The 24,769-nt window shown below is 39.0% G+C and overlaps 1 protein-coding gene across 1 annotated transcript in view; it reads left to right on the forward strand.

The window, feature by feature from the left end:
• Positions 1-24,769, forward strand: part of LOC128103813 (uncharacterized) — a gene marked incomplete at its 5' end in the record, with an annotated part of 276,502 nt that overhangs the window by 105,637 nt on the left and 146,096 nt on the right. The window contains one exon of the mRNA XM_052728456.1: positions 3,353-3,551. Coding sequence (XP_052584416.1) covers positions 3,353-3,551 — 199 coding nt within the window. The remainder of the gene's footprint in view (positions 1-3,352; positions 3,552-24,769) is intronic.

Below are 24,769 nucleotides of genomic sequence, written 5' to 3' on the forward strand. Positions count from 1 at the left end.
CTGCCCTCTGAATGCTCATCTCTGACAAGAAAGAAATATACAGCCCAGCAGAAGTAGAGTGGCCAGAAGAGTTCCATCTCATTTAGGCACTCCACTCCCAAGCATGTTTTTGTCAAACTCAAATATTTAAAGCAGATAAACTTGGACATACATATTTGTATATGTTTGGCTTTCTGTGCACTGCTGAACCTAGCCTTTTAACAAACGTGACAGTACATAAATTCTCTGTAGGCAAACGTCATTATCTAGAGAAGAAAATGCTTGCATATGTTGAGAACAAAGTGTGCCACCTGTTTCTAGTCTATTCAGTTTGTTCTCTGTGTCTAAACTCGTTATTCTTAATTATAGTATTTTCCCAGGTTGACGATATCATGAAGTGCCATGAAGTTTTATTCTTTGCCTACACATCTGATTATCTACCACCTGTCTGTCTGTCTGTCTGCCCTCCTCATCTATCTATCCATCCATCTATTATTTATCTATGTACTTACCTACCTACCTACTTAATTAATGAAACTGATAAGGATAGTTCCAGGAAATGTGTAATTTTGGCCTTAAGTTTGGGAGTTTCCTATCTATCTTGTGGGATTGTTTTTCTGTTACCTTTTTATTTGGGGTGAAATTATCTAGTATTTTTTTTTATAGGGAATTCTCTTAGAGTGTTTGCTGAAATACCATGTTGGGGTTGTCTAGAGAACTATTAAGGAATAGTTCTAACCTGGATGTGTGCTTTCCTAGTCACCATGGAAACAATGCTGTCCTGAGATAAATCTGACTGTCCCTTAAATTCACGAAGACAGAAATCTTCACTATGCTCTGAGAACTTGTACCAATTATTTTGTGGTGATGCTTCAAGTATTAGACGTCACTTACTGCTCTTAACAATCAGAAACATTGATATATACAAGCCTGAAATGGAAGAATGATAAAGAAGTGTAAATAACTACAAAAAGCCCATAACAAAAAAGCTATAAATTTGTACTCTTAAACATTATACCATGAGTCAAAATAAACTGAAAATTAAAATACAGTCACAAAAGAAAAAAATTTTATTATAGTTAGTATGAAAGGCATCTGTAAATGTGTGTGTGTGTGTGTGTGTGTGTGTGTGTGTGTGTGTGTGTGTGTGTGTGCATTTGAGTTTGGATATTTTCTATAGTTCTCTCTGTCTTATTTGACATATCTCAGTAAAGCTGGTCAGTGATTCCCTAGGACCCATCTTTTTCTGCCTCCTGCTCCACCCCACACTGCTAGGATTGTAGGCAAGGGCTGTTCTACTTGGCTTTTTATGTGGTGCTGATGTGATGGTGATGATGCATGGACCGCAATCACCTCAACCACTGAGTGATCACCTCACCCATGGAATCTGTGACTTTTATCTGCTTTTCTTTATTTTATTCTCTTTTTATTTCTTTTGCATCTTACTGTTCATGCTTGGGGTGGAACTCAAGGCCTCACACATGCTAGGCAACCACACTACTACTGAGCAATATACCCAACCTTTAATTTTCACACTATCTGGCACTTATAGCTCAGTATTCTAAAATCATGGCCTGGAAAGTTGGCACTAAATTCATAAAAGATAATTTATGTAGTCCTGGTATTAATCATAAAGATTGTTTAGGTTGAGAGAAAATCAAGACTTAAAAATCTATAAGACAAGCCGGGCGGTGGTGGCGCACGCCTTTAATCCCAGCACTCGGGAGGCAGAGCCAGGCGGATCTCTGTGAATTCGAGGCCAGCCTGGTCTCCAAAGCGAGTTCCAGGAAAGGCGCAAAGCTACACAGAGAAACCCTGTCTCGAAAAACCAAAAAAAAAAAAAAAAATCTATAAGACAAAATGTTGCTTATTAAACCATATTAAAATTATTTGGCTGGAGCACAATCCACTGGTATTTGAATACCAAATTATTCTTATTTTTAATTAAATAACACACAGTGGTGGGGGGGGAATGCTGTTACCCATAGAGCTTCTCTGGCCACTATGTATCACACATGGATATAATCAATCACCAGTTCTCTTATGTATTAGACAATGTTAGGAACGGTTGCCTTCTGCATCTCTAGTTGGGAAGGATGTCCACTTTACTGACAAGAACAGTGGCATAGCACAAGTACATGATTTTTCTGATTGACAGCAAAAATAAGTGGGGATGAAGATACTTCCCCATAAAGATAAAAACAAAGAATTCTTATAAAAGACTATGTTTTCCTTTACACAGATTTCTATAATATTTGAATTTTTCCCAGGATGAGTTTTCTCAAGAGCAAACTGTTTGATTAGGGCTTAGGTGGTAAAGGAGTTGTCTTGCAAGCTTGAGGACCTGAGCCTGGGTCTCTACCACAAAACCAAACCATACCTCAAACCAACTCCCCCTCTCCCCCCAAATCACTAGATAGGGCAGCATATGTCAACCCAATACTAGGGGATTGGAGTTAAAGACGGGATCCCTGCAGCCCACTTGCCAGTCATTCTTGTCATCTCCAGGTTCAGTAAGAGGCCCTTAGGTAGAGAGTGACTGAGGAGAATGCACAATGTCAACCTCTGGCTTCCACAGGCAGGCACACAGCCACCCACCACCAACCTACCAACCAACCAACCAATGGAAATTTCTGATCAAGTGGTGGATGGATATTAAAGAAAAAAAAAAAGCAAGTAGTGTAAAAGAGCAAAAGAGATGAAGGAACAGAAAAATAGTTTTACAATTTAAGCTCAGACAAAGCCAGAGCTCACAGCCTCACCCTGTACTCTATTGCTATCCATCATTAGGGGCAGTAGCTGGAGCCCTCAGCAGACGACTGGCAAGCACCTCTAGTTTAGTCCCATGGTATGTGTGCAGGGACCAAAGAGGGACAATTGTGCAAGCAAGAAAGGCTGAAGCCTCTCCCCAAGGAAGTTCTTCTTCCAGATACTCAGCATTCTCAGTGCTTCAGCGTTTCCCTCGAGCACTTTGTTGTCTTAAACCTGTGGTGAAAAAGCGCGGGGTGAATACCCACCTGCTCATTCACCACCATGTTCTACATACCCTCGTCATTTCTCTTTTGGCTTAAAGCATTGTTTCTTGGAGATAATAAAAACCAAATGAATGTTTGCTAGCTTCATCCCAGTATGAAGTCTAGTCAGTGTTTTCTTATTGTACATTAAAAATAATAAACGTATAAAGCACATGACAATATTCAAAGTGATTATGAAGCTCATTTAACCTTTATAATTTAACCAGACAAAATCCTTCAGAGTTCGAAAAGCTGGATTTCCTTTTAGATATCTCAAAATCCCCCATTGTTCTAGTGGAAATTTAACTACATAGGTAATATTTGCAACAATTTCCATTAACTGATTTATCTCTTAATAGGTAATTAAAACTCCTTTGCATTTGGATGATCAAAAAAGCCATGAGAGCCGCAGGCAGCTTTCTCCCAAACGTCCTGTGTGCTTAATGGCAGAAGCAGAGAACACAGAATTCGATTTGGATAATACAGCTGGCCCTTCAAAGAAAGAAGCCCCGAGAAACCCTGATGCTGCGGTGGACAGCACCATCCACTCTGCTCAGGGTTGGTTGACTTCTTTTCTGCAGCATTCCAATAGTGTTCTGAACTGTGTGATGTGGAATGAAGCTAATTGAGAAGTATGTGTTTTCTAAGAATGCATTTTCTAAACTAAGCCATGTAGAGAGAATATAACCAATGACAAGAATATTAGTTTCCACATCGCATTGCTTATTATGAAAATAAGCATAAAGCTACTTCTTGGAAACACATAATTATTCTCTATGACCCCATCATTTGTGGACTAATTTTTTCACTGCTCTTGGGAGGTGTGGGGGCTATTTGGCTTCTTTTGGGGTCTCCTGTTTACAATCTCCGCTTTCTTGTATGTTTTTTGAGAGAAGTAACCAAAAATGTGTGTATAAAAAATAAAATATTCTCAGGACAAAGTTCTCAATAGGATAGTTTATCCTGTAGTTCTTTCTTTGTGAAGATTGGTTTTTATCAGATACTAGATAAATCAAGTTTTTTAAAGATTCAGTTTTCAGAGGAGCCACATTTGAAATGATCTTTTGTAGTAAAAAGTTATTACCTCTACCAAAGGTTTTAGTCGTGGGTTTCTGTAAATGGATGGATACTCTGAGAGTAAATAATATTAGCCCACCCAACAGGATGTGATGGATTGGCAGCTATTAAGAACTAGTAGTCACAGTACCATGGCAAAGAGTGGAACTCATACTAATTACCAGTGGCGAACCTTGCAGTAGCATTTTCTTTGAAATTTTCAAATGATTTAATTATGTGGCACAGAAAATAATATAACATATACTAATACTCCATCCTCTAATTTGGCAATTCTATTTTGCTGTATTCCCTTTATATAATTTCTTTTTATTTCACCCTCCTCCTCTTCCACATCTTCCTCCTTCCTCTGTATGTGAGTGTGTGTGTGTATAATATATATGTGTGTGTGTGTGTGTGTGTGTGTGTGTGTGTGTATGTAGGTATGCCATGGAGGCCAAATATCAATATTGGGTATCTTCATTGACATCTCTCTACATCATCATCACCATCATCATCATCATCATCATCATCATCATCATCATCATGGTTTTTTGAGACAAGGTTTCTCTGTGCATCATCCCTGACTGTCCTGTAACTCACTTTGTAGACCAGGCTGGCCTCAAACACACAGAGATCCACCTGCCTCTGCTTCCTGAGTGCTGGGGCTAAAGGTGTGTGCCACCACCATCCGGCTTCCAGCTTATTTTTTGAGACAAGGTCTCTCCCTTATTGCACTAGACTGGCTGGTTAGCAGTGAGCTCCAGCGATGCTTCTCACTCACTCTGCCTCTCTCAGCTCTGAGATTATAGACACCTGCTACCACATCTAGCTTTATTTTTAATATGGATCCTGGAGAGTCAAATGAAGGGCCTCATGCTTCTGTGACAAGTACTTTCCAACTGAGAAAAGAGATAGGATGTTCAGAAGGGAGATCTAGTGTAGGGAGGGAAACAGGCTCCAGCTCACACTGCACGTGATTAGATTAAACTGAGGAAGGTGTGCAGAGACGTAACAAAGCAGGACTGAGAGCACAGCTCTGGGAAATGGCCACAGTTCTGGAACAGGACGCTGGCATTTCTCCATTATGGTCAGACTGGCCACGTGATGCCACTTCCTGGGTCACCTCTGCCTTGCTGAGTTTTTGTTTGTTTGTTTGGTTCTGTTTTCTTTCTATTAGTTGGTTAGCTGGCAACCTCAAACTTCCTAGTAAGTGATAAACACCTGTTAAGTCATGCTTGAAACTACTTACTTCCTTAGGAATGATACACTTTGGGCAGAGTAGAACTCTGCCAACTGCTAGATTCAAGTCACGAATATTCACACTTGTAAAACTTTGGTCTAGCATGAGTCTTGGACTTTCTTATTCCTGTCTGACCTTTGTGCTTGCTTATGTCTCAGCTGATATCATCAGCTAAGGACTACTGAGGTACTGCACTGTCTAGATCCATGTGCACCTGAAAATATTCCATTAAAATTTTACACAGAGAATACATAAAGGTCAAATTATATGATACTGATCTTAAACAAATATCATTGAAGATAAATTAGGATCCAGCTATATGTTGAAGCCAAGTAATACATTCCGTAGCTATAAAGCAATTTGAACTAAGTATATTGTTCACACCCTTCAGAACTTCCATTTAATTTACATGTAGCAGGAAAGAGCAAGTGAGTGCATCCTGGTCTGTTTTGGGGAGATAAAAAGTAGACTTGATCATTCTCAAAATGCCTTTGTAAGCTGACTGCAAGCACATTGTGTTGGGATATAAAAGATTTAAGCTCTAATATTTTTATTTTTTTTTAGTTTAAATGCAAACATCTGATGTGAATAACCATGTATTTTTAGTGTGGATAAAGGAAAGTGGAAGATGGGTCTTTAAATAAGAGAAAGACCTTGGTGGTTGAAAAAGAACAGTGGATGCTGTAAGAGGGTTCCAAACCAGAGGACGGCAATGCCATAGGTCACCTCATTCCAAATGGCTTTGTGGAAGCTACATCAAGATAATTTCTTTTACTCTGAGTCTTGGTTGGATCCAATGAGTCAAACTTTTCAGCTTGAACATCTGGGTTATCCCTTCTCGATGGGGAAAAAGTGACTTTAACATTGCATACATGTGTAGCTTGGGTGCTACAGTTTTATTATGTTCCTCAGAGTCCATATTTCGAAACTAATTTGCCAAGTGAAGCAGTGCTGAAAGATGAGGTTTTGTTTTTGTTGTTGTTGTTTGGTTGTTTTTTTGTTTGTCTGTTTTTTGGTGGTTTTTTTTTTTTTGTCTTTTTTAGGAGGTGATTGTATTTTGGTGGCTCTGCCTTTAAGAGTACACTAATAGATATGAGTTATGGAGAAAGTACCTTTCTTATCACGAAACAACTCTGTAATCTCCTGGTGTTTAACCCTAAAACTGCCAGGGTCTCTGCAGAATCCAGTCAACCTGAAGACCCTCACTAGACATAGCCCTTTGAACCACCTACCCCCAGAGTTGTAAGAAACAAAGCCTTTCCTTCACAGATGTTCCAGCCCTAGAAATTCTAGTGGGGCCACAGGAAATGCATGGAGACACTGGAAATCTGAGATGTTGAAAAGGGAGACACTGTCAGAGCTTCTCCCGATGGTGGATGGTCAGAGACCATCAACCTAAGACAAATAAAGCAAGGAATAGAAAGGGAGTGATTGTGATGTCATTGGACTAAAAAGAAGAGAAAGCACGCCATTGAATTTGCTTAAATATCAAGTTCAAAGGTCAACTCTGAAGTCACTGAACACTGTAAAATATGTGTTCTTGTAAAGTGTATTTCTTTTTAAAAATGTTTTAGTATAGCAGTCTTATTTTAGAATTCTTAACTTTTAACACAATGGATTCTGACTTATCTAATGATATTTCATGCCACTGATATTTTTATCTAGTCTTAGGATACTGAGTAGATTAGAAGTAATTACTTTTGGACCATTTTCCACCAGATCCTTTTTTGCTTTCTCATCTTTCCCGGGGCAATATGGCTACCTTCCTTAGATAAACCACACCATGCTATGAACTTGGCTTTTAGAGCGCTACCCCCAGCACTCCTCAAAGAGGACAGGTGCACCCTGGGAAAGAAGCATGCCAACACATTCAGTATCCAAATACTATATGTACCAAGAAGGAGAATTTCCTATGCTTTGCTTTAGAAAAATCTGATTATCATTTTGCTTTGCTCTGAGCTTAGAGACTATATAAGTCTCATGTCCAAAGACAGCAGAGGGACTGTCTCCTCCTGTCATGAACTGATTTATGCAAAACCAGAACACAAAAAATTTCTTCCAGTACATGTCTCCTCTATTGCTTACTTTTATTTATTTTTCTTGGAAGCTCCTAAGCTTATTATTAGTGGTTAATATCTCCCATGGGTTTGTTTTCTATTATATCAGGGCTGTGATACAGTGTGCTGTTTTTTTGCCACTGATATGTTGCTAAGAGATTTAATATTGGGTAAACAAACACAACATGTGGTAATTCATTTCAAATTAAAAGTTTATTAAACTCTGGCTTAATGATTTTCTTACTATTTACAACTAAAGGAAAGAAATGTGGGGAAGTTGTGACCACATGGTACCTTCATGGCTATAACGTTTCTGTCTGATGAATGTGTTTATGATCTTCCACAAGCTGTCCTTCGTTGGTAGGCTCCATATGCAATCTGTCAAATCTACTATACTGTCCCCAAATCATAAAGAAGTGGCTTTCATGTTCCTTTGCAAGTGTGCCTATGTACACACTCTTTCCCAAGGGGATTTTGGACTTAGTCCATGGTTGATGGTTTCAGCAGTGACCAACTTATTACTACATAGATGCCTGGGAGCAGGAAATATTTACAAAGGGCTGGAAGAAAATACCTGTGCTATAACTTTTGTAATTACCATCTTTCAAGTTGTTTAACTTTTTAGGATAACCACTAGGGAAATGGTGATTGTGTTTGACAACTTTGTTTTGTATATGGATATCCTGCAAGAACAATGGTTTCTGACAAGGCCTGTGGATGCTTTGTGATACTCAATTCAAGAGAATTTTATTGTACAGTCACAATGAACAAACCACACTGCTCCACACTGTGGGGTTGTTAGCCAAAAGTGTCCATTTCTTGACCTTCAGAGGTTTACTTGAGTCCATCTGCTCCATTATGATCCAAACATATGTCTTCATGGCCAGTAGGAGGGTAGGCTCTTCAGCATCTTTTCCATAAACAGTTGGCAAAAGTCCATGGTGAGAATCCAGACCCAGAGAAGAGGCAAGTGCAGCTGACTGAATAGCTATTTAGCTAGAAGATGAGAGAACCATTGTGAGAAATGTGTGTTGTTGAGGAGTCGTATTTGTGCTCCATCCTAATTGGCTTCAGTCCTTGAGCATACTGTGGAAGAAAACTGGTTTTAGGGTTATATATATATATCTTACTATATATATATATATATACTATATATACTATATACTATATATATATATATATATATATATATATATATACATGATGAGGCAAAGCTCTCTTTCTTCATCTCTCTGTTTGTCCTAACCTTTCCCTGTCAATTCTTATAAATTATATCAGCTAGAAGAGGAAACATAGAACCAGTGTTGATTATGATAGAGTCTTTGATCTCTGAAGACCAGAATTAGGATTTTTCCATTTTACAGTGGGGAAGAAACTTTGTGAATGCAATAGAAATTGTCTGTCCAGTTCCGGATTGATGTTTTCCCAGACTAGTGATGGACAGCTTGGCTCTCTTTCCTGATAGTGGACAACAGCGTGGAACCAGAGCAGTAGTTAGCCATACGATCCCGAGGAGACTCTGCCAGACTCCAGGTCTCTTAAATTCACTTTCGACAGGATATTTTTAACTTCAGCAGGATTTCTCAGTACATAGCCATCATCAGTCCTGCAGCACCTGAATTCCATGGTGCACCCCACATTGCGCATGACAAGCAACTGATAGTGTGTAGGCTTCCAGTACAAAAACAGACCTCCCAACCTGGCTGGAATAGGAAGGGTTGTCACAGTCAAAAAGCAGCCTTGATGGGCATTACATGACATAAAAATTGGGTAGTACCAAGTAGACATTTCCCACAACTACAGTTAAACAAACTTAGGGAAGAATAAATTGTGTCCACGTCTTAGTCTCCTGTGGAGCTGTTAATACACATCAACACCTGGACTGTTCAGACCCAATGACTCCAAGTCTCTAGGGTCAGGTCCTTGACATTGGTACTGTTAAAAAATGTCTGTGGATTCCAAATCAAGAAAGACAGAAGGTTTCTGGGCATGGTAGCACATACCTATAACCCCAGCATGTAGGAGGAAGAGACCTGAGGATCAGAAACTCAAAGTCATCTTTGGTTCCACAGTAAGATTAAGGCCAGCCTGAGTTACATAAAACCTATCTCAAAAAACAAAACCAAACTAGACAGATGTCTCATATGAGGCTACTGGTAGTCCTGAGTTTCTTTAGTTCCTTGAGAAAGGTAAGACGGTTTGACCTTTGTGTATTCTTTAATTTTAGTGTATCATGAAGAGTCCTCACCAACTAGCTTAAAATTTCCTTCTTTAAGAAGCCCTACTCTGTGCTAATTGACCCCAGTGTCCTTTTTCTTCGTTGGTTTGCATGTCTAGATGATCAGCCTCGTGAGTATTGATGAAGTCTACGGAGTCTACGCTGTGCTTGGCATAAAGTAATTGCTCAATTAAAGATTTGCTAAATGAATAAATGAACTAATTAATCCATTTGTTAGGTAACTGTGGACTAATACAGCCAAGAAGTGCATAAGACTTATTTTCATTTGACAGTGACATTGTGGTAGTAAGCAAGGCAATATGGAGTCAGAATTAAAAAATTTTTTAAAATCTCAGTTTGCTGCTGACTATAGTAAAACCACTGTGAAATAGCATGTGTCTATTTAACTCTGTAAGAAACTCCCTTTCTTCCAAATGTCCAGACTGTCCTGCATATTCACCAGTAATACAGCAGCTTCAGTTGGTCTGCATACTTACCAGCACCAAGTGTTCACAGTTTTCCGAGAACTCATTCTAATTTTAATTTGTGTATGACATCACCTTGTGATTTCTAATTTATTATTTTTGTGTGTGTGTGTGTCTTGAACGCTGCCATCCTTAAACATCTCCACATGTACTTTTGTTCAGGCAAACCTTTGTTCCGGTCTTTGATTGCTTGTTTTGAGACAGAGCATGGTGAAGCTGGCCAGGCTGATCTTGAACTCGCTGTGCAGTCAAGATGACCTTCAGCTTCAGACTCTCCTGCTTCACCTTCAGAGTACAAGGATTACAAGTGTACACCCACACTGGGTTTCAAAGGTACCTTAGGTGGAAGTTAAGGCACCATGTTTGCGAGGTAAATGCTCCACCAGTTCCGCCACGTCTCTGGCTCTTATTGGCAGTTTTTAATTATGCTTTTAGTTTTCTTGATGCTGAGCTTTTCTTACAAGTCCTTTCAGGAATGTGCTAGTTGCAAATATTTTCTCCTCACCTGCCTTTGACCTTTTCAGTTTCTTAGCCCCGTCTTTCACAGAGTAAGCCTCCTGGATTTTAAGTCCTGACCATCGGGTAAAGTGGATTGAGCTTTCCCTGTTACACCTTCAAACTCTGCCTCCTTCAGTTCATGAGACTTTCTGTTTTCTTCTGAAAGTTTAGATGGATGATCCATTTGAAGTTTGGTTTCGAATTAAGCACAGGGCTAAGATTAACTTTAGGGGGTTCTTTGCGCAGGAAAGTCTATTTCTGACATCCTTTGTGGACAGACTTGTTATAAGGTTGAGTTGCCTTTGCATGCTCGTCAAAAATCAATTGATCAACTTTTTTATTTTTTTAAATATTTGCCATTTCTAATGCGCATAGAAATCAATTTTCTTCTCAGTCCCAATGACTTACTCCTTTTTTTGGGCTTAAGCCCTAGAAAAGGACTTGGCACTTATTTTTGAAGCTTTTTTCCCTTCAATTTCTTTGTCGGTGGTTTATTATAATACTAGAAACTCAAAAAATCAATTGGTTATACATTTATCCTTTCATTTAAAAGCTATGTTTTTTCTTTCTCTTTCTTCTTTCTTTTTTTTATTTCAGGAATTTTCTAGGTAGCTTCATAAGAAGACTGTGCCTAGTGAGCACTGCTGTCTGTCCAACATAAGGCAGTGAGAGGACAAACAGACCAAAATCTAGTAGTGGGAGAAGTAGAAGCATGGTGAGGACATTTCCCACTGAGCTGAACAGCCTTCATCTGGAAGCTCGGGAAGCGAGAGCTATGTCAGGAGAGTTAGCTGGGTTAGCGCTCTTCCCTGTGATGAGAGACAGCATGTGAGGGTTGGGGTCAAGTTTCTGTAGCCAGTTTTAACTAGCTCTCCATGTTACACTGCGAAAGTCCCAGCCCACAATTACTGCTGAGCTTAGATAAGGAAAGCAACTTTTTCCTTATACATTTGTTATTTATTATTGTTATTATTGTTTCTTCGAGTTATAGTCTCTCTATGTGGTTTGTGCTGGCTTGAATTGATGATCCTTTTGTCTCAGTCTCCTAGAACTTCTCTAAGACATTACTAGTTACCTGGATCATATATGTGTATATATAATGCATATATATTAACTAGTATATACATACAGTAATTTGTCAGTTGTAACCCCATTTCTATGGAAGAATACTGAAATCATGAATCTGGAATTTGAAAACAGTCCACTGGATTTTGTGGTAACAGTTGGAGCTGAGCTTAGCTATGAGAAATAGTTCCAGGTTACAGACAACCATACAACTTCAGAGAACTTTCAAAGAAGGAATATTTCTACAAGAGATGGCCATAATTTGAAGTATTTTAACTACTTAAGAATCCCATTTGTTGACACTTTGAAGCAAATGCTAAACTCTGTGGCACTTGATCTGTAGGAGTCTTCTGTTTTCAGACAGCATCAATAGATCCGAATCCTTCATCTGAGTACAGAACTGAGCCTCGGGGAACCCCAGTATGTTTCAAAGTGATTAATCTGCATAAAGAGGCAATTATCTGCATTTTAAGATGCTGTTACTTAAGGTATGGAAATGTATAGAATATTATGTCACAGAAAAGCTTGAAAATTCTTTAATTCAGATCATTTTGTTTAAAAAAAAAACCAGCAATTGATAAATTCTTCTTCCCATCCCCACATTTCTAGCCTCCTATCTCATTCCCTCCTCCTGCTTTCCTTTAGGCATTGAGGTTGCCACCTTTTAGCTTTATTTACAGACAGAACAAGCCCTGTGGTAGCTGTAGCACTGACCTCCCTAAACAGGCTTAGCTGAACAAATTCTTCTCAATGTTAGTTGGAGCTGAGGTAACTATCCTACCCTTAGTGGATTTCATTAAACAAAAAAAATCATTGTAATTTGTTTTCGTCTTGGGCTTATGTTCTGGGGTTCTTCACCATCCCTCTCAGTCCATTACAACATTTCATTTTGTTTGATCCGCTTCCATCTCAAAGCCATGTCTGAAACCGGCTGGAGCTGAGAAAGCTCGAAGCAGCCGCGCAGGTCTGTCGATTGGTTTTGACAGGACTGTGGTGCAGAGCCCTGCCTGGGCCCGCAGTGATGCTAGCTGACAGCGCCTCGCTGCTCCTGGGAAGAGGGAACATGTGGAAGGAATTGCTCTTTTCCACTTCACAGTTTGTCATTTCCTCTGCAGGGCAGCCCCTGACCCCTCCAGAGATCCTGACACCCATACAGGAAGTGTTCCCACTGATGGAAAGGAAGTGGAGAAGCAGTTAATGCCAAAAGAGGAGGGAAGAGCGCGTGTCAAAAGATGTGAGGGACAGAGAGATGAGAAGGGGCTTAAAACGTTTCCAGCAGGTTCGACTGTGTGCACTCTTTCCTTCGGAGAGCAGCACCCACAGAGCTGCTGCTCGCCGAGGAGTCCAATCATAGTAGGAAAGCTGCCTTAGAATCCCTCCTTCCTCCCTGTGTTTTGTTGTAAAAGTAGAAGGGGCAATAAAAACAGATGTATCACATGCAAATGATCAAAAATAAGGTTGGAGGAAAAGATGCAGATAAATTTTTTGCTTCCCTGCTTTAGGACATGGGTATGTGGTGTGTGTTTCCAATTACAGAGTGTGGGTTAGAGCCACAGCGTACCACAGCTTGAGATTTCAGACCTGTTCCTATGCTCAGCGTTTTGTGTAGCCTCATGAATCCTCCCTGTTGATCAAACGGTCCAGTAAAGAAACACAAGGGCTAGATTGTCAGCCACATTTCTTTCACGTTCTCTTCTCGTGCATGGCCATCGAGTCCATTCCAAACTTATCTGTATTTCAGGAAAGATGAAGGAACTCAGTTTTGAAAGCACAGCCATGCATCATTTGACAACAGGGTTGTGTTCCAAGAGATGGATGGCTAGAAAATTTTGTTATTGTGAGAATGGCAGAGTGTATTTGCATGAGTCGAGATGGTTGAGCCTCCAACACCCCTGGGCGGTGTGAGAGAGCTAGTATCACTTTTAGTGCCTGCCACTCACTGAAGGTTTGTTACGTGGTACATTTTTAAATATTTGGAAACATTTTCCAGGATATGTATTTTTCTAAGAGCACTCTTTAAAGAAGGGGCAATATTTTACTTCTCACTCTGCTGTCTGATTCTGCTTTATGGTTGTGTGTGTGGTATATATGTTCCTTAATCTTTTCAGGTGAGTATGCTCACTGTGCAAGCATGATATGTGTGTACACACGCACACATACACACACACACACACACACACACACACACACACACACACACACATATATATATATAATAATCATTCATAAAGATATACTCTCCTGTCTTTGGTCAATTTCTCTCATTTAATCTGTGCCTCAGAATTACACAAATGTCTAAAATGGTAGCATACAAGTAGGTAATGGCAGTAGATCACAAGAATGCAGTTCTTGACTGAATACAAGCCACTGCGACGGACCTCTCAGTATAAGAAAATGAGAGCACTCTGAAATATCCTCGGGAGCAGTGGTTTAGGCAGGGAGCATTACTGTGGTGCTTTGACGGGACCCACTCATCTCTGTCCTCACTATTTAATCTGAGGTTCCCAGGAGTACTGATGGCTGAACACAGACGAAAGCTGAAATAAGGAACTGTAGGGATCAAATACACTTTCAGTCTACTTTTACTAACATATGAGTCATGATGAACAAAACCAAGACTGGCTGATGAGGATCTGCCTTTGAGTCCTGACAAAGTGGCTGCCAATTGGATGAGCTTCACAGTGACTACGGCTTGGGTTGGGTTCACTGGTTTTTAGTTCAGGCTCTTGCTGCAAGCCCACAGAAGGTGGCATCTCCTTGGACCAGTTCTGTTCTTCCCAAATTGATGAGTGAAAGATTGAAGGGACTGTGAGACTTCACATGAGTAAGGGGATCATTCATTTTTATTTATCTACTTAATTCTGTCTCTGTGTAGGAATGAGGGCAGGCCTATGGCCTTCTGATTTATTTGAGACAGGGACTCTTGCTTCCTGCTATGAATGGCAGGCTAGCTGGCCCCTCAGCTTCAGGTTATCTTCTGTTCTCAACCTTCCATTTCACCATAGGATTTTAAAATTTCCAAGTTATCAGTTTCTCCTTTAAGGTTCCTGTTTTGGATGTCAAGTCGAATAACATTTTAGTTATCTTTTAAGAGAACTTTCCATCTTTGAATGTAAGTATATTTTGAGGGTTTTATATATGAGGCTTAGCTCGGGTCTTTCCCCATGAAAATATCAGATTGTCCTGATGCCGTTAGTTCAAAACTATCTTTCCCTCATCAAATTGGTTCTGTACCTGTCTTAAAAATTAGCAATTGGGGGTTGGGGATTTAGCTCAGTGGTAGAGTGCTTGCCTAGCAAGCACAAGGCCCTGGGTTCGGTCCTCAGCTCCAGAAAAAAAAATTAGCAGTTGGGCACAGTTCTGCAGACTTCCTAGTGTTCGTGTTTATTTCATGACCTGCCTCTCACTCTGCTGACTTCACAGTCACAGTCTTGATTGTCACAGCTGTGTACTGGAGCTTGATACCAAGGACAAGGATTTCTCTCATTTACTTTTCTTTGGTGAGATGATGTCCACTATTTTAAGGCCTGTGCCTTTCCATAAGAATTTTAGAAGAATCTTGTTTTCCACACCAAAACTATATTTCTGTGTGAAAGGAAAAAATATCGGCTCCTGAGCCCCAAGACCAGCTTCTTAGATCAAGTTCTCAGCACAAAGGATGCTTATTTGCCTCAGAGCGACAAAGGGCAGGAAATAAGAGACAAAGGCAAAAGACAGAGGATGAGGGATAAGAGGAAGGGAACAAGGGAAAAGGGTCAGGGGTATTTGTCCTGGAGGGACAAAGGACTGCCTCTGGACAGAGAGGAGACAGACATGGCATACAGGAAAAGGACAGTTTATAAAGGTACAAGGAGAACCTTGTGTTAGGATGGGGTGTTTAATTTTAATTGGGCATGTTAATTAGGTGAGCCAAAGGGGGCTTTTGATTGTTGGATTTCAATATTTTGATTGCTGGACCTTAGTAGTCAGCTTCAGTCAGAGGAGGGATTGACCAAACAAGGAAATAGACCTTCAGGGTTTAATCTAATGGTTTTTTAGCAAGGCAGAGGGAACTGGGGAGAAAGGCAAGACCTGCCAGAGCCACATGCCCAAGTGGGCCAGTGTCCCTTCACTGTGCTGGTGGAATTTTGTTAGATTTATAATCTAGTCAAGGGGGAAATATCTTTATCATATTGAGTATGTTTTTCCATTTAATTTATTTTAGTTCAGTATGATGTGTTTAAATAAATGAATCAACATTTTGAAATTTTGAGTCCAAAGACTTTGTACATGTTTTGTGAAGCTTATACCTAAGCATTTTATTTTCTGTGTAATAATTATAAATGGTTCTTGGTTTTAATTTTGGTCTTAGCAAGCTCATTGCTAGCGTTCAAAAATGTGATTTTATTTATGTGTTTTTTTCATAAAATTCTTTGTGTGTGTTCATTGAAAACTTAATTTTTTCCCCATTATGCTCATGTGTAAATACCATGTGTAAATAAGTGCAGGTGCCCTCAGAGTCCAGAAAAAAGGTGTCTGCTCCCCTGAAGCTGGAGTTAATGTAGGTTGAGTGGTTGGTTATAAGGTGTGCACTTTGGGTGATGGGACCCATACTCAGGTCTTCTGCAAAAGCATCAAGCTTTCTTACCTGCTTGAGCCATTTCTCCAGCTCTATTCCCTGAAATTTTATATTGAATATCATGTCATCTTCTAATACAGTCATTTTCATTTTTTCTGGAATAAACTATATGCATATACCCTGTGTCACTGTGGAGTACTCATTGTTGCCAGAAGTCCCAACTATGCTAACAGCAGCAGTGAGACAATATGTATTTATTGTGTATGTGTACATAGGAGTGTGTTGTAGTGCATGCATGTGTGTACACATGTGTTTACTTGTGTACATACATAAGGAGACCAGAGATAGAAGTTGGGCATCTTCTTGTCTTCTTCAGTTGTTCCCCACCTTCTTTTGTATTTTTGAAGTTTTTCAGGTTGGACTGTAGATAACTAATTTTCTTCTTTCCCAAAGTAAGTGTTTAATGCCATAAAATTTGTTCTCAGCATGGCTTCAACTCATCCCATTAATGTGATTTTTTATTTTTTGATTTTCATCAAGGCTTTGTCTTTAAACCACAGGTCGTTTAGACTTGCACTTTGTAGGTGCTAGCTGTTTACAATTGTCCTCCCTGCCTTTCTGTTTGTGACCGCTGGTTCGGCTTCACGGTGATTATGGAAAATGTTCTGTATGATTTCAATTCTTCTAAATTTCATGAGGCTTGCTTCATGGTCCAGAATGTGTTTGTGAATTATCCGCAGGCACTTGGTGGAGACTGATACACGTATGTGTGTATGTGGATAGATTCTGTTTATTGGTTGTGTTTGCCAGATCAACTATACCTTTGTTATAGTTTGACCATTTTTTAATTCATCATCTGGGGGAAGGGAGTGTTAAATTCCATAACTATAATTGATAATCTAGTCCCTCTTCAGCCCTGTTTTTGCTTTGTAATTGCTTTGACAATCCACTATTTGTCCAAAAATTCTTGAAATTGTAATATCTTATTGCTATGTTGATAACTTAGCTATTATATAATATTCTATGTGCAATGATCTTTTTTGATCTGAATTCTTTTTTATCTTACATCAGTATAGTCAGTCCCGACTTCTTAATGTTAGTGAGTAAATGATTCATTTTTTCATTTTTTACTTTAATTTTTCCATTGAATAATCGTTATTATGGACCAATAATTATTACATAATTAGAGCATTTTTCCAAATCTTGTTTTCCAATATCTATGTTTTAATTTGAATCATTAGATCATGCATTAAGATAATTACTAATATGACAGAATATGTCTGATGTGTTAAAATGGGCTTTTTGGTGATTCTTCAGCTTTTGTTCTTGTCTACTGGCTTCTCTCTATAGATTATTGAATGTCAGCTAGAAATTCATCTTGATTTACTTACAGTTTTAGAGTGTGTCTCTTTGTATGGTTTTCCTAGTGGTTGCACTGGGGATAGAAATCCAATCACGTGCTGTGTAACACCATTTTTGTCAACGGTCGGCTGATTATTGGGCAGTGGTCCCACAAGGTGGCATCCTTTAATGTCTTCCAGGTCAACTTAGTTTTTGCAAATACATTCCATGATGCTTCTGCAATGACAAAGTCACCTAACAAGTCATTTACCGTCATCAGCAGATACAAGCTAGTGCACACGTGTGACGTCAGTTTCGACATCTGTGTTTTACCACTTTGCATCAGTCGGGCATGCCTTGATTCCCTTCCAGGCCTTTTGCTCTTCCTTTCTTTAAAATATCATTTTCTGGAGTAACAAGTGGTATTATAAATTTTGTTCTGATCATCAAATATGTTTCTGAAGCCCATAAGAAAATGTCTAGTGCATTATACATATGTTAATGTCCGGGGCTCTTCATTTTTTTAAAAAAATTCTTCCGTGTACCTCATGGTTCTTTCATCTCCATTTTCTTTATGTTTTAATTACTTGTCAAGGGTAGATATTTTAGTGACTTTTCCCTTAAGTTTTCAATTCATCTGCGTGTGTATTTTCACCTTCATTCTTTAATGGCAGTTATCACATAAAATTTTGTGGCTGAGAAAACTTTTGCAGTTAGAATTTGAAAGATACTGAATTCTTGCAATCTGCATGATTCAATTTGTGCCTCCAAGCTTCCCACTGGGGAATTTCTTGGAATGGCTAAGAGGATGAAGAGCTTCCACAGATGAGCCATCTAGTGTGTATGGGTGGGGAGGATTCTCTGGCCTGCTGGAGCATTGCCCTGCTTCTTTGATCTTTCAGAATTTACCCAAATATCTGCCTCCACATTTGTTTTTGTTAATAAGACCTTTTAAGATTCATGTTACACTGGCCTCATGCTAAGAGCTACCTGTCAGACACTTGTAGTGGGGTCCTTTATGCTGGTGCTACTTGGAAATGTGTGGTCTTTCTATGAGAGAAATGTCTCAGGAAGCAGGAAAGAAAGCATCAGTCAGGATCCTGGGTCATTCTCTTCCAGGAGTCAGCGCAACTTCTCTTGAATGAAGAAGTAGAAAAGCACCCTTGAAGACTTTCTCTTTAATCTATAGATTATTTCTAAGAGCACTGTTTAATTGATGATTGCCTAACACTTTTTCTTCTTTCTGTTTTGATTTCTAATTCAAATTTGCTGTGTTCATACAAGTTCATCTGTTGATCACATGAGGTTGAATGTTGACGGGTGCTCGTGAATCTACTACCCCTTTACTATTCAGCAGATTTCTATAATGCTAGATACATACCTTGCTGAATTGAGGTGTCAGTCTACAACTTCATTTATTCATCTCTCTAATTTTCTAGTATCAACAGTAAATTAAGTAGGTAAAATAATTCATTATTCCAAATAACTTTGAATATTCTAAGTTCAGTGGAAGTGTTAATTGATGTTAACCAGGAAAAACTCACAAGCAGCATATTAAAATTTTTGGATTCTTTTGTTGTATGTAAATGGAGAGTTTAATATTTTTAAGACTGGGGGGAAAGAAGCTAAATTTCATAAAAGTGTAGAATCTCCTTATATATGGCAGAATTGGGAAATGTTTGAAGTTTATTCTTAAGAAGAATAACAAATTATATATATTTCTTTATTACAACAATGTTTTTTTCAGGCAAGATATGCATGCATAAATCTTTTATAATCTTAAGAATGAAAATGGCTCAAATATTAGTAATGTGTTGGTAAACATTCTCTGCTGGCCATAAAGTTCATGAGCAACTTGAACTAAATAAATAATAAGTGCAAATGAATTTACAAACTGAAATCTATTATGTAGGTGTATGTTCTTAACTGACTGAGTGCAGATGTTCATAAATGTCACTCAAGTGTGCTTTGGTGTGCCCATCCATGTGGGAAAGATGTGAGCTTGCTGGTTTAGACAGGTTGAATTTAAGGATGGCTTCATTGTATTCTTGCTTCCAGTTACATTAAAATATTCTTAAATATTAAATCATTAGGTCTTTTCACACTTCTAGGAAAACAGCTAATAAAATATTAGATACACTAGTTTAGTATCAGTTACTAAACACTTTGGGTGTTAGGGAGAATAATGCAAGTTAAATACTCAGTATGTTAATACTTTTGTCAACCGTAACATTTTAATTTTATTTTCTCTTAAAGATTGTGTGTGTGTGTGTGTGTGTGTGTGTGTGTGTTGGGGGAGGGTGTGCCCACCCAAATGGTGGCTATTGGCAGAGGTCAGAAGAGGGCATTGGATCACCTAGAGCTGGAGTCACAGTTAGTTGCATGCTACATGACATAGACACTGGGAGCCGAACTTGGCTTCTCTGCTGGTGCAGCAAGCCCTTAACCCCTGAGCCACCTGTCCTGTCAATCCTAGTTTCTTCCTGTAAAGACAAGACAAGACGACTGTTTGTTTCTTAACACTGTGACACATGCTGACACACTTACATTGGAAGCATCCTTGCCGTTACCGTTCATTGGCTCAAATCATGCTCCCAGCACAGAGTGCTGTCCACTTTGACTTGTGTTTATGGAAATTCTAATTTATCTGCTGTGTAGATTTTCAGTTAGATGTTTGAATCTGGTTAAGCTGTTTGTTGACTTGACCAGCATGTTTCCAAAATTCGGAGCCACTATTTTTGAAGCCAGTAAACGTGTTAGTACCAGGATTTGGGCCTGTGGCTGCAGCCATGGTCATTGTAACACGCTGCTAAGAATGTGTACTTTGTTGCTTATTTTTGGCCTTTAAACTGTTCATTTGTCCTGTGAACTAGATTATGTGCTTCTGACTGTCAGTTAGCTGAATGCATTTCAAGTCAATTTACTAAAATAGTCACTGTTAAGCGGTATATTTGGACAGAGTTGACACCTTTGACATTTTCTAAAATGGCAAAAATGGCTGTATTTAAGGGTATGATTTATGAATGTTGTGTGCCTCCAGACCTTCCATCTCATTCTGGATTTTAGCTTAGCTACTGAAACTCCTTTCACAAACTGCTGAAGGGGCAGCTAATTAGTGCTGCCTGATCAGACAGTTCATGACAGATGGACAGATAGACATGCATTCAAACACAAAATCTTAGTATTGATTGGAAAACTATGACCTTATTGCTTCTTACAACCTCCCATCTCACAGGAGTAGAACCGAGGGAAACACAGAGGAAGTAGGGAAAGCAGTGAAGAAGAAATAGGATGGATGGGGCAGATTTGCCTTTATGAAGCATGCATCCCTTGGCATAAATACGAGACTCAACTTGCTATGATTAAAAAAGTATTTTGAACCTTCAGTTGTCTTCTAGATTGCTGGCCTCTATTAAAAACTTCTTAAAATAATAGATAGGTTTAATTCCTCAAGCAAAAGAAAAATTATGTCATCTTAAAGATTTTCCTTATTTATTATATAGATGAGACTTGGCTGTGGCGAGAAAAGGCAGCAGATCGCATGTGCTGCAAGTTTTAAATGTACCAGGCTAAGGTTTACTTAATTGGAACCTCCAGGCAATAAAGGAGCCCTTTTTAAAATTCTGTGATTCTTAATATGCTAAATAATGCAAAGCTTCCCTCTTGAAGCATGGGACACACATCTGGCAGCTTAACATTTAAATTACAGGGGGAAAAACGCCTCACTTCAGCTGTAATTTTCTCTAAGAAAAGAATAGGAAATGTAATACAACTGAATTTAATTTCTGCTTAGATCTCCATCTTGTCTAATCGCAGGCATTTTTTCCTTTGTATTTATATTTTACATGCACTTTCTGTACGTTTTATTAATCTTTAATTTGAGATGCTTCTCAGCATCAGAGTGTTTGAGAAAACGTGGTGTGCTTTACTTAGCGAATTGTTTTGAAAAATCTGTTGGATTTTAAGCAATAAAAACAATAGGATAAAAATAAAGGGGAAATGGAATTTCAGAGACCCATAAAAATGTTTCTGACAAGAAGCGAGCATTTTTCAGTGGGCTTCCCTCTCAAGGTTTCTTTTTATTTATTTATTTATTTTCTCCAGTATTAATGTTTTCTCTGTTTTGTCATTCTCTGGCTGTTTTTCATGCAAAAGTTATTATGAGCGGCATTCTTTCTTTGTATTTCTCCAAAGGACAGTGTCAGATCCTTGATTAATTTTGCAAAGGTCATTTGGAAAAACCATTAAAAAACATGCCAAGTAAAAAGATTAGCATACAGGGAGAAAATATACTTTCATAAACATATGCATTTATATACAGAGAGGGTACTGTAATATTATACAATTTTGACAAGTGTTTTCCTTGTGTTCCTCATGTATTATTAAAAATAAGACTGTTCCATTTATTTTGTCTGGGTGACACCAGCTGACATACTCTAAAGGCATCTGCGGGTTAATGTTCTCAACAGAAGAAGATGTGATCATTAAGTAGAATGTCGTTCTATAAAATAAAGGGGACTTTCAAAATAATTAACCTAAATTTATATTATTAACACATAAAATGGACCATAGGTAGCCCAGACAAGGACATGTATTCATTTCAATCTTTTAATTAAGATATTAAACAATTTTTCCATTTCTGGTTTTAATTATCATAGGGTAGCTGGTGCTGGACTAGATCTTCTAGTCAGACTCAGACTAACTTAGACTTAGGCATTGCTGGGTGGCTGCTTCCTGCAGCTATTGTGGACCTGAAGTAGAACAGTAGCAATACTAGGGTGGTAGCAGGGGGAGGTGAAGTCCAGCAGGAGAAGTCATGCTGATAAATCATTGTGAACTTGAGAGCAATTTCAAGTCAAGTCACCCAAAGTTTTCATGTTATACATAAAGGCCACCTCCTGGAAAGCGTACTCCAAAGCATCCCTAGATTGCTTTAAACAAGCTGGTAGACCTATGGATCCCAACCTTCCTAATGCTGTGACCCTTTCATATAGTTCCTCATGTCATGGTGACCCCCAACCATAATATTATTTTTGCTGCTACTTCTTAACTGTAAATTTTGCTACTGTTATGAATCATATTGTAAATATCTGATATGCATTGGACCCCAAAGGGGTCATAACCCAGAGGTTGAGAATCACTGCTGTAAACCATTAGCACACAAGTTATTCCTTGAGATTGGTTACAGCCAAGTTAGGCAGGGCTGAGTAACCTCACGATTTTTCACAGACCACTATAATAAAATATAAATTGAAGACTAAAAAGTTTAAACATAGAAGAAAGGGAATGAACTACTCACTACAAAATATAATAAAACCTTTTGGAGGAATACAACAGAATCCAGTGTCTTCTACACTATCTCTAAAGGAAATTATAGTTAACAGACTTGTTAAGAAATAGGAAATTATAAACTATATCTGTAAGAAAGGGAAATGTGAATAAAGATAAATCCAATATAGTTCTGTTATTAAATTTACTAGTGAACATTATCTAAGAAGTCAATATAAATATATTCACAAAATTCAAGCAAAAGCAAAAGAAATTTGGTCTTTATAAATGAGTAATTTGGGTATTTTGCTATAGAAAGGAAGTCATCAAAAACAAACAACCAACCAAATAACCGAACACAAAACTGAGATTCTAAGGCTTCAATAAGACGTTCATCAGATAAGCTCAACAGTGCATCAGAATGGTGAAAAGAAGAGATTACGGACCTGGAGACAGAACAGTAGAAGTCAGCCAGTCTATAATGTAAAAAAGAAAAAGTGGGAGGAAACTTGAGAGAGTGGAGAACCAACCCTTCAGGTGACATCCCACAGCTGTCTGTGTGTGTGGTAGAGACTGAGGAGGAAAAGAACAGTATGAGGGAAGAAAAACACACTTAAAAAGTAGGCACAAATTGAACTCTCTGTGTTTTTTGTTTGTTTGTTTGTTTGTTTTTTTTGTTTTTTTTTTTTTTTTGTTTTTTCGAGACAGGGTTTCTCTGAGTAGCTTTGCGCCTTTCCTGGAACTCACTTGGTAGCCCAGGCTGGCCTCGAACTCACAGAGATCTGCCTGTCTCTGCCTCCCGAGTGCTGGGATTAAAGGCGTGCGCCACCACTGCCCGGCTACTGTGTTATTTTTTTAAAGACGGGGGATGGGGTTGGATCTGGGAGGAATTGGGTGAAGGAAGTTGGGGAGGGAAAATAATAAAATCACATTGTACAAAGTTATCAAAGACTTGATGATAAAAAATATTTTTAAAAGCAGTTACTGAAAAATTTCCAAATTTGAAGAAAAAAATCAACTCACAGGATTGAACATACATCCTCAGTTAAACTGAAAGCCAAAAGTGCAAAATGGAGCCATGTACTGATAATACCATGGCTGCCATGCTGCCCCTCTAGGGTGAACCGAAAAGCCTGCCAGTAAGAAGCAGGGAAAAAAATCAACATATTCTAGAAAGAAAACAGTGCTATCAACAAAATGGAGGACATAACGTCACAGGGATTGGGACAGCATGCACAAAACCCATTCAAACCCAAGTCAGATGAAAGCTCAATCCCAGCTGTGGCCAGGAAGTCATTGCCAGTTGGTAGCTGCTGGGAGGTGGAGACACAGCTTCCCCTAAAAGTGTAGCCCCTTGTAACCATGCTCCAGTGAAGGACAATGCACCCAAGAATGCTTGAGCAATGCAAGTTCAAGGGTTAATCTATACAATGTAGGGTGGGCGGAGAATGGGCATAGGGGTGGGCAGAGTCAGTCTGAAATGGGATAACATCATCACCCCACCCCCAGGCTCAGGGAACTCTGGGAGAGGAAGCAGAAAGATTGTAAGAGCCAGAGGGGACAGAGGACAACAAGACCTTCCAGACATTAGCAGGACTGACACACGTATGAGCTCACAGAGACCATGGAAGCCTGCGCAAAGCTTACACAGGTTCAGGCCAGACAGGGTTCCAGTGCTGAGTGGGGAAAACGGACACAAGCCCCCATCTCTAACACAGAAATGTTCACCAATTGATACCACTTGCAAAGGAAAAATTAATTTTCCCCAATGGAATGTTACTGAGTATATAAATCACATTTAAGGGCAGGCCCAGTGCCCAGCAGTAGATGGCCAACACAAAATGAACCCAGTAGTATTTTTGTAGATGCTTTCTCTCATATCACTTTATTTGAGCATTTTTTTTTATTGTGATACAGTAATGCTTTATGTTTGACTTGTGGGGTGGTACATAGGGACTAGGATTTGTCAAATCCTCTGAGCTATGCAGAT

Source organism: Peromyscus californicus, unplaced genomic scaffold (assembly GCF_007827085.1).
Source record: "Peromyscus californicus insignis strain IS unplaced genomic scaffold, ASM782708v3 Scaffold_8__1_contigs__length_139910024, whole genome shotgun sequence".
In the NCBI taxonomy this organism is placed as follows: Eukaryota; Metazoa; Chordata; class Mammalia; order Rodentia; family Cricetidae; genus Peromyscus; species Peromyscus californicus.